The sequence below is a fragment of the Centruroides vittatus genome, unplaced genomic scaffold, assembly GCF_030686945.1.
Source record: "Centruroides vittatus isolate TY-2023 unplaced genomic scaffold, ASM3068694v2 scaffold_1167, whole genome shotgun sequence".
NCBI lineage: Eukaryota > Metazoa > Arthropoda > Arachnida > Scorpiones > Buthidae > Centruroides > Centruroides vittatus.
Genome location: NW_027122671.1, coordinates 1,648,483 through 1,662,558, shown reverse-complemented (window position 1 = coordinate 1,662,558; position 14,076 = coordinate 1,648,483). Strand labels below are relative to the sequence as shown.

The 14,076-nt window shown below is 28.4% G+C and overlaps 1 protein-coding gene across 2 annotated transcripts in view; it reads left to right on the top strand.

Annotated features, from left to right (window-relative positions):
- The window catches only part of LOC136986725 (eukaryotic translation initiation factor 4H-like), a 55,245-nt gene that overhangs the window by 28,504 nt on the left and 12,665 nt on the right, over window positions 1-14,076 (top strand). For both annotated transcript variants that reach the window (XM_067284314.1, XM_067284313.1), the window contains exons 3-5: window positions 6,817-6,865; window positions 7,022-7,086; window positions 13,947-14,028. In XM_067284314.1, the coding sequence (XP_067140415.1) occupies window positions 6,817-6,865; window positions 7,022-7,086; window positions 13,947-14,028 (196 nt within the window). The remainder of the gene's footprint in view (window positions 1-6,816; window positions 6,866-7,021; window positions 7,087-13,946; window positions 14,029-14,076) is intronic.

The window sequence follows — 14,076 nt, the reverse complement described above, 5'->3', positions numbered from 1 at the left end:
TCACGTGTTGTCATACGGCAGATTGCTTCAGTCAGTACCTTTATTTTGTTTTCATTGGCTTCAAATGGCCATCCAGAATGTGGTGTATCTTCGATATTAAAATTGCCAGAACGCAATTTTGTAAACCAGTTTTGGCACTGTTTTTCTCTCAACACATCTTCTCCAAACATGTACCACAATTTTTTTTGTTTGAACAGTATTTTGGTTTTTTAGTTATAAAAAAGCAAAATATGCTGAAAATAACACTTTTGATTTTCCAGATTTGATGGGACACTGAAAAAAAAAAACAATTGTACAGAATCAAACAAAATTTTTTACAAATAAGCCTTAAAATGTCAGCTGTCAAAGTATATAATGAAAATGTAGTTTAAAATAAAATTGGCTGGTAAAAATACATCTAATTCCTCTAGTAATAAAAAACAAAATTACTTTCCAAACAACCCAATATTTTGTATTAGAAAATCATTTTTCATAGTAAAGAGTTTTTTATATTATCTTTTATGAGTAGTAAATTTAAAACTATGATGTTAGTTATAATTAATATTGATCAAATACATATACAGTATTTCAAAAATTAAATATATATGTATTGATAATGATTGAATATGTTAATAACAAATTGTTAAAAAGAATCAGTAAACTCAAATTAAAATAGAAAAGTTCCACAATTGTGATATGAAAAGTAACAGTTAACAGTTTTAATTAGCTGATTTAATTAACATTAACAAAGATATGAAGTTGAACAGAATATACTGTAATATTTTCTAATATTTAATGAATGATGGAATAAAATTATAATCCTAAATTATGAAATAACCACATTATCATTATTTAGTTGTATTTATTACTAAAAATTTAATAAATTTTGTATTACTAATTTTATCTTAATAATTTATATAGTAGAAAATAAATGTTTCTCATTTACAGGCTAAAGATAGTATAATTTTGAAAATTAAAGCCAAAATTCCTCTAATAAATTGTAAAGATTTTAATTTTACAGCATTTCTGTTTTCAATATCATTTAGTGGAAAGAAAATATAGTTACTTTTTATGAGAATAAATAATTTCACAAAAGGATGAAAGAATTCTATAGCATTAATGCTATAGAAATATACATTAAAAATATCCATTATTGAAGCTAAATAAGTGTCAAAATTACAGAAAAACTGTTTTGAGTTTTTTAAGAATGCTGTAGCCATTACGTTTCTATTCCACTTGTGTTTAATTTTTCTTCATGAAGATGAATGTGTAGTTTATAACCACTAGAAGAAGCAGAAAAACTAGGAATGAATGAAATCAAGGCATTGAATGGTTATATAGCAGTTTAAGAAGAGATGAAATTTGACATCACTAAAGACAGCTGAGGAGGCAGATGGAGTGGACCTCAAAGTAGAAAATGATTGGACTTCGAAACTGCCAGAATTAACACATGGTTATGAAGCAAGAAACATTTTCAATGCTGATGAGGCAGGACTAATTTTTCAATATGCTCCCTGATAGAACATTAGCACTTAAAAAGGAAGCTTGCCATTGTGGAAAGCACAGCAAAAAACACTGAACAGTACTTTTTTGTATAAGTGACGGGTCTGAAAAACTTTCACTACTTGTGATAGATAAATATGCCAAGCAAGATACTTCAAAAATGTAAAATATCTGCCGTCTACATACAATGCTAAGTCTGGATGACTGCCTCACTTTTCAGGTAGTGGCTATTAGCACTTGATTCTAAAATTGTGACTAAGGACAGAAGAATCCTGCTGTTCATTGACTGTTGCAAGGCCCATAAAATGGATGATTTGAAACTGAAAAACATTAAAGTGATCTTTCTTTCGCCAAACTGTACCACCAAGCTTCAGCCAATGGATTAAAGTGTGATCGTCTTACTGAAGAACTGTTATAGACGAGAGCTTGTTTAGTATGATTCATCAAATGGAAGATGGAAATAAACTGGCATTAGTAAAATGGAATGTTTTGCAAGCCATGCAGCAATTGTGTTCAGTTTGGAACAGCATTGAACCAGCTACTATTAAAAGTTGTTTCAAAAAAGCTGGTTTTTCAGTTCAAGGTGGATTTAATGAAAATTACGAAAGCATTAATAATGGCTTTATCGGTGATTGGACAGAAGTAATCAACATGTTACATTTGGAAGATATGTCATTTGATGATTTTGTTCAAATTGATGACAGTCGTGTTGTACCATCAGAAGGTGACAGTAAAATGGCTGAACATGGAGCTGCATTATCTCAAGTTGAAGAGGAAAATGAGGAAGTTCTGCCCATAAAGCTACAGAAAAGGTCTGAGGTAAATGCCACCCTTAATACATTAGAGATGCTCATCCAAGCATCAGAAGCAGCAGATAAACATATAAAAATATTTTTTGAAATGGAATTAGTGGCATTTAAATTACTGAAAAAACAAGACAGGCAAGCAAATATTACTGAGCTTTTTGCCAAGAGTTCATAATACTGTATACAACATTCAGATCATATATCTAAAGCTCCACAGCTTTCCTTTATATAATTTTATATATATTGTAGCATGCTTTATTATGTTTAAAATATTTTCTTTTGTTCTTGTTTTTTAAGTCTTGTATAGGTTTATTTAATTTAAATTTTCTGCAATATTCTGTTTATTTTTGTTCTAACTTAAAATTTAGTAAAATTTCTAACAATCCTAAATAAAGAACATCCTAATTTAAAACTATGGAGAATTTGGTCCCCTGAAATTCTTTAATTAGGACTTTATCTGTGTATATTTTTTTTAATTGGCTTATCATCACTGAATGTTTTAACTGTTTTACATAATTTTGCAGAGGCATATCCTCTAATAAAAGGTCATCTCTGTAACGAAAGATTGTTTTTATTCCTGGTGATTGGACTTAATGGGAAGACAACTTAAGTTTTTTTAAAGTTTTACTTTTTTTAAAAGATCTTATGTTTCTATTTTCATAAATATTTTATATAAGTAGGATTAATCTGCAAACTATATTTAAGAAACTTAAGTTAAAAAAGACATGTAATTTGGTTTAAAGGTGGGTTGTTAAGCCACCATATTGTATAAATTAAGTTGGGCTAGGTTTTATGTATACAGTACCCAAAGTTATAAAAAGAATCTTTAATAAATATTTAGTAATATATATATATATAAATTGAAAGAATAAATGTTAATACTTGTAAAACTGTTTTAAATTTATCTTTATTGTTTATTTAGTCAGCATTGTTCAAGAAAAAAAAACAAATGTTAAAGAAATATTATAAGAAATTCTTGAATTTTGCCAAGTTTGTAATCAAACGAATAAATAAAAGATTCTAAAGTTATTTTGTTCATGAATTTATTAATTCAAAAATGTTAAAGTTTTACATGTTTTAGGTATTTAAATCTCAAAAAAATATTTTTTTTACATCAGAAACATGTTTAAAGGAACAATATTTCAAATGATTGTAGGAGTTATGTCATTTTTATTAGTTTTGAACAGTAGGAAGAAAAATGAATATTGCTGTAATATTAGTTAATATTTCTTTTAGATATAAAAGAAATAATGTGTTTAAAAATTTTTGTTAAACAAAATCAAATATTTGATTGATTACTGTTTAAATTTATTCTTTGATTTCTATCTGAAAAAAACCTGATTAAATAAGGAAACTATTTGTGAAAATTGTTTTAGTGTATTAACTTTAGTTTGGGTATTTACAATGGGTAAATATTGAGAACTATTTCATAGTAAAAATCTTGTAAGCCAATTAGACTATTAAAGTTTGTTAATTTATAAATATATACTTGAGATTTTTTCATTTATTTCTTAAATTTTCTTTTTATTTTGCACACTTTTCAAACCACTTCCTTTTATATATTTTATATGTTAAAAATTAGATTTTTTATCTAAAAATTTATATATAGGAGAAAGAATTCTTGATTTTTCATGTTTCAATATTAGTTTTCTTGAGAAAAGTTTACAATGTAATTACTTTCTTTTAATTTGTATTTCCATTTTATTAGTTTTATTAAATTTATAAAACCTTTTATTTACTTTATCATTATACCACATGTTTTTTATTAGCTATTTTATACTTCAGTATCTCATCTTTATCTTTTTTTAAATGTTTGTTATACGAGGGCTATTTTTTAAATAAGGTCCATTTGTGAATGAGAGTGAGAATGAGCCGCAATTGCAGCAGTGTGCATGAGCATCTGCTTTCAGCATGCTTTGCGTGTGTTTAGATGGCATTTGCAGCCGTATAGTCTGTCTGTGTGCTGAACTGTAAAAGTTTATAATGTTTAAGAAAATTGAGTCGCCCACCGACTGTAAGATACGATCTATTATTCAATTTCAGCATGAAAGATCATGGCAACTGTCTTTTGGGACAGGAAAGGGACTTTGTTAGTGGATTTTATGCCAAGAGGCACAACAATCAATTCTGATGCATAAGCATCAGAATTGATTGCTGACCTTATTGTGTGACCTTGAGAAAACTCTGCCGTGTCATACAAGACAAGCAACATGGCCTAATGTCTTCCAGCGGCAGGCGGCAGATTTCTTTGAAGTCGGAATTTTAAAAATTTTTGAGCGGTATGACAAATGTTTGAACAAAAATGGAAATTATGTAGAAAAGTAGGTAAAAGTATGTAGAATATGGGAAAAAAATATATTTTAACGATATTTACAGTATTTTTCTTCTTATCAAAAAATGGACCTTATTTAAAAAGCACCCTTTGTAATTTAATTTGTGGTAGAAATAATGAAGACAAGATATTAAACTTTATATATAAACATCAATTCAAAAGCCTGATTTATAGTTAAAACCAAACAAATGCCAAATAAAAAAAATTGGGTTTGTGAGTTGATGTTTGCTTGTGTGTGTGTGTTCAGTAGAATCTCATTTTAATGTATCACTTTCTCCACCAAAAATCATTCGTTGTCTGAGAATCCACTACATCGTGAACAATGGCTTTCCCACATACCCAGGAAAATATGCGTTATTCAAAATAGTTTTCATTTTTTAACCTTCTATATATATAAGAAATATCTGTACTTGAAATTATTCAGTCTCTTGAGATCTTTATTCTGTAGAAACATGTATTATAAGATTGTGTATTATGCTGTACATGTGTACAACAAAGCTGATGAAAACTGTATATATTTGTAATCATGAAGAGAGGCAAATTACATATGCTCATTAGCACTTCAATTGACTTCACAATTTGTCTAAAAAAATAATTTGTCCATCTTGGTTGGTTTTCTGCCTATTTGAAGTCTACAACTACTACATATTAGCAATGTCATGTACAGCCTGTTTGTTTATGCTGAAATTTGTCAGATTTTCATGACTTGGAGACTCAATGGGCTGTCTAAATTTTACCTCTACACTTGGATCAGTGTCAGAATATTCACTATGTGGCTCTTCAATTATATCAGCCTGTTGACTCTTTTTGTACAATTTGTTTGTATTTGTTATATCTGGGATATGTGCAAATATCTGATTTATTTCTGGTAATAACAAGTGCATCATCAAATTCTACAAATCCCCAGAAGCACCCAAATATTAACTAAACATTTGAAAAAATGTTTAGTTAATAATTGATTTATGATAGATAAGGCTACAAAAAATTTGGTTTTGAGTTATAGATCTGCTAAAAGGAGGTAAAATACATTGACTTGGCAGGACCTGGGAAAAAAGTCCATTGTTTTGCATTCTGTTAAAATGAGATTCTACTGTGTGTGTGTTTGTATTATGTATGTACTGTACATATGTGTACACACCAAGCTGGGTAAAAGCAATAGCTGGCTGAGTGCTATTGAGGAAGGCATTGGATCCTTAGGTTGTCCTCATTTAGTACTATGAGTGACCTGAATGACAGTATATCTTAATTGATAGTTCAGGAATCAAAAGTTGTTCAGAGGTCCAGGTAGCATAACTGGCAATGCATCTGCATGGTAGGTGAGAGTTGTGGATTCAAGTCCTGCTCCAGGTCAATTAAACTTTATCTTTAATTTCTCTTCTTTGTATTTTGTCAGTAAAGAATTTGCTTTCTTTAACAATGATTGGATATATTCCAATATCAGTCTTTTGAAAGGCATTAAAGCAGCGAGGACTGATGGCATTCTTACTGAATGTGATTAACATTGTGCTTTCAAAATATTTTTTTGTATAAATGTATTATTTCTTCTTATTTCATTCATTTCAAATTAGGAAAACAGTTTTCTTAAATCTTTACATTAATTAATTTCGATAGTCTTATTAAAAAATTAAATCATCATATCGTGTATATGTCATTCTGTATATTTATCTTTAAGTTTCTTTGACTCTACTCAATGGCTAGTTGTCAAAGATTGGGTACATCAAATTTTATTCTATTTTATTTCATTGTTATATAAAATCAGTATGGTAAGAAAGTTACACAATTATTCTATAATGAAGATGAATTTCATATATTTAATTTTTTGCTGAAAACTTTAATAGTTTCATATCTGTAGAGCCTCTAGAATAAACTTTGGAAAATTCTAAAAAAGTTTATTTTTTATTGTATTGATTGATTTATTTCTGGTAATTTTTGAAAAATGTTGAAGAATAATTAAATATTGCACTTTAAAATACTTCAATATGAGTGATTATTTGTTTAATATATATGAATTAATATTTTTAATTGATCAAACCTAACATAAGAATTAATACAGTTTGATTTATAATAAAATTCTGTTAAGTTTATGAATATATGGAAGCTTTTTGAGAAATAGATTTGTTTTAAACAGTAATAATGTAAGGTCTAGTATATAATAAAGTCAAGTTAATAAATAAATGATTGTTTATTTCTCTTTAGATTAGAGAAATTCGGTTGATACGAGACAAAGAAACAGACAGGTTTAAAGGTTTGTGTTAAATTTTGAAAATTTCATTAATCAGAAGTCATTAATTTTACAAATAATCTTTATGTGAGTTTAGAATTAATTTATTTTCTATAATAATTTTTAATAATGAGAGTACAAAAACAAAAAGTTTATTATAAGTTTCAAAATATTTTTCAGGTTTTTGCTATGTTGAATTTGAAGACTTAGAATCATTGAAATCAGCTCTTGAATTTGATGGTGCTGTAAGTATTTATTGTTATATGACAATATTTATACTTTTGAAATTTTATATATATATATATGATGATTGAATAAATATTTCGATGCAATGATTGATCATTTTTTCTCCGTCTAATTAATCTTAATTATAAATTTTCTTGTTAAAATACGATGATAAAATTATCAGAATAATTATAGAAATTCAACAGTGCCTTATTAATGGATAATACATAAAATTATTTTTGTGAATAAATAAAAGGTTAGCTTTTCATGACTTGTAAAATTCTTGAAAACTGCAGAAATGTTAAAGCCTTTTATGATCACACAATAGTTAAACCTTATACTTCTGAAATTCTAATTTTATAAATTATGAAAATTATTTAGATGTACCATAGTTATGCTAGTAAATACAGTACTCTATAACTTTTTCATCTTGAAGTTGTTCTGTTTATTAGAATAAATATGGTAATAATTATTATTATTAATCAGTTTTTATATTGTAGTATTTATGAAACTGTGCCGGTACTTATTCTGCAACTTGAACACTAACTATATAGTGTATTTACTTGGACACATGGCAAATTTCATCACTAATTTTTATTTAGTTGATACGTGTATTAAGTGTTTGTACACGTTTTGGGCTGTTGACGCCCCTCTTCAGCCAACAAAAATACAAGTATACGGTTACAAATTGAAATATATAAAAAATAAAAGGTTATGCTGTATAAAACATACCTTCAAATCACAGATCTTTGTAAACATAAAATTGTTTTAAAACTTCTCTGTACATTAATCAATTTTTGTCATCTGATGGAGAATTATACATTAAGTATTACGTTTTTATCAATTTCGATGACAATTCCATAAGTCTTTTTTATATAATAATAATTTATAATACAACATACCTAGTTGATCTTTTTACATCGAAACTAGAGGTTCTATTGTACAAACAAATTCTTATATTACAAATTCAATAGAACCTCTAGCTTCAATGTAAAAAGATCAACTAGGTATGTTGTATTATAAATTATTATTATATAAAAAAGACTTATGGAATTGTCATCGAAATTGATAAAAACGTAATACTTAATGTATAATTCTCCATCAGATGACAAAAATTGATTAATGTACAGAGAAGTTTTAAAACAATTTTATGTTTACAAAGATCTGTTGATTTGAAGGTATGTTTTATACAGCATAACCTTTTATTTTTTATATATTTCAATTTGTAACCGTATACTTGTATTTTTGTTGGCTGAAGAGGGGCGTCAACAGCCCGAAACGTGTACAAACACTTAATACACGTATCAACTGAATGAAAATTAGTGATGAAATTTGCCATGTGTCCGAGTAAATACACTATGTAGTTAGTGTTCAAGTTGCACAGTTTTTATATTCTTTTCATAATCTATATATATAGAGTATATATGTATAATCTATACATGTCCTGACTGACTGATTCATCATTGCCCAGAGCAAACCACTGAACCTAAAGAGGTGAAATTTGGTACACAGGGTACGCCATAAAAATGCACACTAAGAAGAGATTTTTTGAAATTCCCTCATGGGGAGAGGGAAAGGATTAAAGCTTAACCTGAAGAACAGCTTCTACTGTACTATTTTAGATGCAATTTTTTGTTTTTGATGTTAATAACTTAATTTTCAAATGTACACTATTTACTAAATCATCCAAATCATTTCCCCGAGCAATGCTAGGCTCATTTGCTAGTTTAAAATAAAATCAGCTTTCTGATTATATCTGAAATATTATAGTAAATGAAATAAAAGTAGTATAATTTGCTTCTTGTTTGGAAAACTATGTTAATTTTCTATTGGCCATTAACCTGTTGCATGTTGAATATTTTCTCCATTGCATGTCACATCACGTTGAATTTTTTTCGATGTTAAGCCTAACATGATCACACGTTCTGGAAAAAAAATAATTGTGGCTATTGTATTGTTTCTAAATTACTTTATATTTTACACACAAAATAGACATAGCCTATTAAGAAATGTAAAAACAAAAAATTTTATTTTAGAAGTTAGTTTTAGTGTGATAAATCTCAAAACAAGGAACAATGCATAGTGGAACGGAACATTGTTCACACTGGTAATGTGATTCTACTCGCTTTTTGTTTGCTGAATAGCCTTTACAAACTCTGATTGGATGGATTTTTTTCCTGTTGATGGTATATGGCTAGGAAACTGCCGTTCAGATAAACTCAATGGATTTTCATGTGACGGTTGACTGCAGCGGGTTACATGTCTGCTTGTGTGAAACTTTTCCATGACTTCTCTAATAACAACCATACAAAAGTCAAGAAATGACATCTGTTTTTTCGTTAGTTGTTGATGCATTGTACAGTGCAATATCCAGCATATGAAAAAACACTGTTTTAATACCATTTCAGTTTTTCTCATGCATGGATAATCGTGTATCACTCCATCACACAGGTCAATTCCACCCATATTATGATTATAGTCTAAAATACAATTCGGTTTCATAATTATTTCTCCTGATCTGTTACATTTACCAGAATCTGAGAATTCATTATTACTCATTGTACTTAGAATCGACACATCCCTCTTATCTTGCCAACAAAATACAGACAAACCATCTTTCTGACACGTCATAAATTCATTTTCCTTCAATTTACAATCAGGAAAATTACATGGCATTCCAATTTGATTTTTGTTCACAGTTCCACATACATATATTTGTTTATCTAGAAGTGTTTTTGCTAATGTCGGTGAGGTGAAAAACAGGTTCTAAAAAAAACCTTGTAATTTTTACCAAGCAACAGTTCTAATAATGTAAGAACAACTTTCTCACCTTGCCCACCTTCAAAATTGCCATATTCTGTTGTAGCTCCCATGTAAACTAAAAAATCCCAAACATATCCTGTTTGTGACTCAAATTTCAAAGCTTTTTATCCCAAAATGAGCACGCTTGCTAGGTATATACTGCCTAAATCCCAGTCTACCTTTCCATAACATAAGATTTTCATCTACATACATATTTTTGTCTGGGATATAAGTATATTTGAATATGTGGCGAAAATAATGTAGACATGACAATAAAAGCAGAAATCGGTTGCTTGAACATTGCACTCGAAAAAAATGGGTGTAGAAAAAACATCTTTATTTGTAAAATACATACATAGGAGAGGTTTTCTGACAATACTTGTAATCATAACAAGGCCTAAAAATTCTCTAATTTCTGGATTTGTTGTACACTGCTTGTCCTATGAAACTGTTCACTTGAGGGCTTGTAAAGTATGTACAGATCCAACCATCATCATTACTAAAATGCAGACGTTTTGCACTACTGTTTCCATGAGTACAATTGCTTGATCAGCCTCTATTTCCACTTGTAGTTGGTATTTCATGATCAATATCACTACTACTATCACTCACATTCTCACTTTGTAGAAAATCATTCATTACTGTCTGATAATTCAGACTCATTGGAACCTAAATTAAACAAATACTTGATCATTTCTGATTTATTCAGAGTGCTATTTCTCCCAGCTGTTGCCATGTTAAAACAGAGTCTAATGGTCTACTTTTCTTTGTTATTTCTTCTGAACATCTCCTACTATTGTAATAAACTGCTGTGTGAAAACTAGATAACAACGATTCTTTTGATATGAGCCATTAATTTTGGAATTCTGTACAAGTAGCAACATCTGATGTTAAAAAAACATTCCTGAGCAGAAACAAGGTATCTTTGGTCCACCGGTCAAGGTTAGCAGGTCGCAACCTGAGATATGTCGGGAATAACATGGGACAGGTTAATATGCCTCAAAATCCAAACTTATCATAATGACCACAAATGACTTTTATCATTTCATTTTTATTGACTCCAATATACATTTTGGATGAATAAATTTGTCCCTTTTCAGTTGGGTACAAGAAAAGAAAAAAAATTGAAATAAAAGTAGCATTATAATTTGACTATTTTAACAATACAGACCATTTTGCTACTTTATTTTAAAACTGGGAAAATTTTGCAATATTGTGATAGAATTGAGGCAGAGCAGGAAAGAAAAATGCAATCCTTCCACTTATCACTACAGAAGAGGTGATCTTTGCACTTGGTGGTTGTAGACAGTCAAATCTTGCACTTGCTGACATGGAGAGATGATCCTACATGGTCATATACATATTGCAGCTTGTATGTTTGAGGCAGTCTTAGTGAAGTTTCTTCTATTACAGAATTGTGTTTGTTTTCAAAATTTGATCAATCAATTTTGATTAAACTTTGCGATTTTCCATTAATTGTGATGAGAAATCCAAAAATGTAATAATAAAAATGGGAGTGCATGACTTCATTTTTGAGATACAATGGGGTCAAAGTAATAATGTTTATTCTTTTTACCTCTACATTCTTGTATGTTTCTGTGTATATACTGTCTACTTGGACTTTGTTAATGAGACTTATTGTACTGGTGTAGTTTCTGATTAGCAAATTACAATGGTCATGCTCACTAATACAATTAAGTGCACCTAATGGAATTTAGGGTGTGGAAAAAAATAGCATTGTGCATGCCTAATGGAAAATTGGTGCACAAACAAAACAGAAGAACAAAGCAGTCAGTGCTGAGCAATGTAAATATTTCCTGTCTGTACCCAACAAGTGTAAGGATCACCACTTCTGTAGTCCAGCAAATGCAAGCTCACTCACTTACTTGCATACATGCACACTCTTATATACACATTCAAACAAGTGTCAGTGCTCAGGTTAAAGGGAGTTAAAGATAATTTATATTAGTATAAATTATCTTAGTATCTATATATATAACCCATTCAACAGGTGTCCGTCCGTCCCGTAACCGTTTGATAACCGACACTAGAGGCGCCCCTATCGTGTGTCATATTTCAAACATTCAAATTAAATTAACAATTTTAATTATTATTTAAATTAACAATATAAATTATTATTATTCATTTGGCCAATACATCATTATTTGGTCAATATAACAATATAAATAATTCAGTATATTTGTAATAGGAATTTATTACTGTCACGGAATGCCTGTAATGTTCACTAGGGGGCGAATAACGAAAAACCGGATAGATTTGAACCGCTACGATAAAACGATAAGTGAAATAGTTAAGCTAATATTTTAATATCTATATATATAACCCATTGAACGTGTGCCTGTCCGACCGTCCGTCCGCGTAACGGTATGCCAAAAACGGGCACTAGAGGCGCCCCTATCGTGTATCATATTTCAAGCATTTAAATTAACAATATAAATTATTATTTAAATTAACACCCACTAGGGGCGCCCTAGCGAATGTTACCAGCGAAGGTAAATAAACAAATTAAACTATTTTAAAGTATTTATAGAATGTTTAATAACACTAAATAATGATTTTTAATTATCATGAAATTTGTAATGAACGCCCACTAGGGGGCGAACCGGGCTCCTAGTATATACTATAGTATATTAGTTATAAATTAGTATTAATTATATTAGTAAAAATTAGTATTAAATTAGTATAAATACTAATTTAAAAATTTTTAATTACAAAAGTGCAATGCTCTACTTCAGTTCTCTCATGATATGACAATCATGCTGTGTCCCTAGTTAAGATTAAGTTAACCTAATTTTAAATACATAAATAATTCATTAATTTTTCAATTGTTTTACTTATATATATATATAACAATTAGCAATTTGAATGGAATTGGTTATTTTTTATATAAAATAAAAGAAAAGGTTTTAAAAATATAAAATAAAAAAAAATTTTATTTTGAGTTAAAATACTCGGACACAACAAACTTTGAGGAGCAAGAAATTACAACAGCTAAAAATTCACAAATAAATCAGTTTTATTTAACCTTCAAAACTTTTCCCATGTGCATTTTGCCTCATCAGTAGAATTACATCAACTATTTCTCATTGGCATTTGTGAATTTTTAGCTATCATAGTATTTTGGTCCTCAAAGTTGGTTGTGCCTGAGTATTTTAACTAGAAAAAGAAATTTTTTATATTATATTTTTGTTTTTAAAAATTTTTCTTGTATACCAAAGTTTATATATATTATATATGTAGTCTTATTAAATTATACAAAGTGTTGTGTTAAAAAATGATATTAAATTTTCTACATGTTAATTTTTCTATATTTAATTTACATGTGTTGTTGGAAAATGGAGCTAAACCTTTTATAATTACAAATTGAAACTACATGACTATTTTTTATAATTAAAAAAAAATTAATAATTTTTGTGTGTTTTTATTCAAATTTTTGTTACATTTCATCATAAATTGGACATTCATTTATTGGACATAAATTGTTTGAATATAAATAAAAATATTGCTCTTCAAATAATTGTATGCTTTAACATTTTTTTTTTTTTCTTATTTATTCAAAATATATTGTTGAGTGAAATGCTCTTACATAAAAAAGTATTAAGGATAGTTTATTGATTTCTTGAATATGATACTCATACCAATATTTAAATTTGATTGCAACGTTATCTAATTTATGTAAGAATGTAATCTGCTCTTATTAATAATCTCATCACATTTTTCTTTACTTTAAAATTTTCTCTAATTTCATTCTAAAATCATAAAACTTTATTTTAGAAAAAAATTCTAGAAATGAATTCATTTTTTAGTTCTCATCAAAATGTAATTTTCTTATTTAAAAACTTTCTTTCAATTATTTAAAAGCTATTACATTCATATATCATTTTGATTTCTGTAGACAAGAGTATGGAATATTTGGCATTCTGGCATTTAGTCTTGTAAAATGGTGTAATTTATGGCTTTACAATTAAAATATTTTTAAACATCTTAATACTGCTTCATTTAAATTATAAGTATTACAAATTTATGTTTAATAATTTATATTTTATTATAATAATAGCAATTTGGTGAAAGGAGTCTTCGCGTAGATGTTGCAGAAGGCAAGCGAGAAAAAGGAGGATTTTCAAATCGAGGAAGAGAAGGTAAGCTAGATTTATAATATCGTGGAAGCCTGAAATCCACAGAATGAT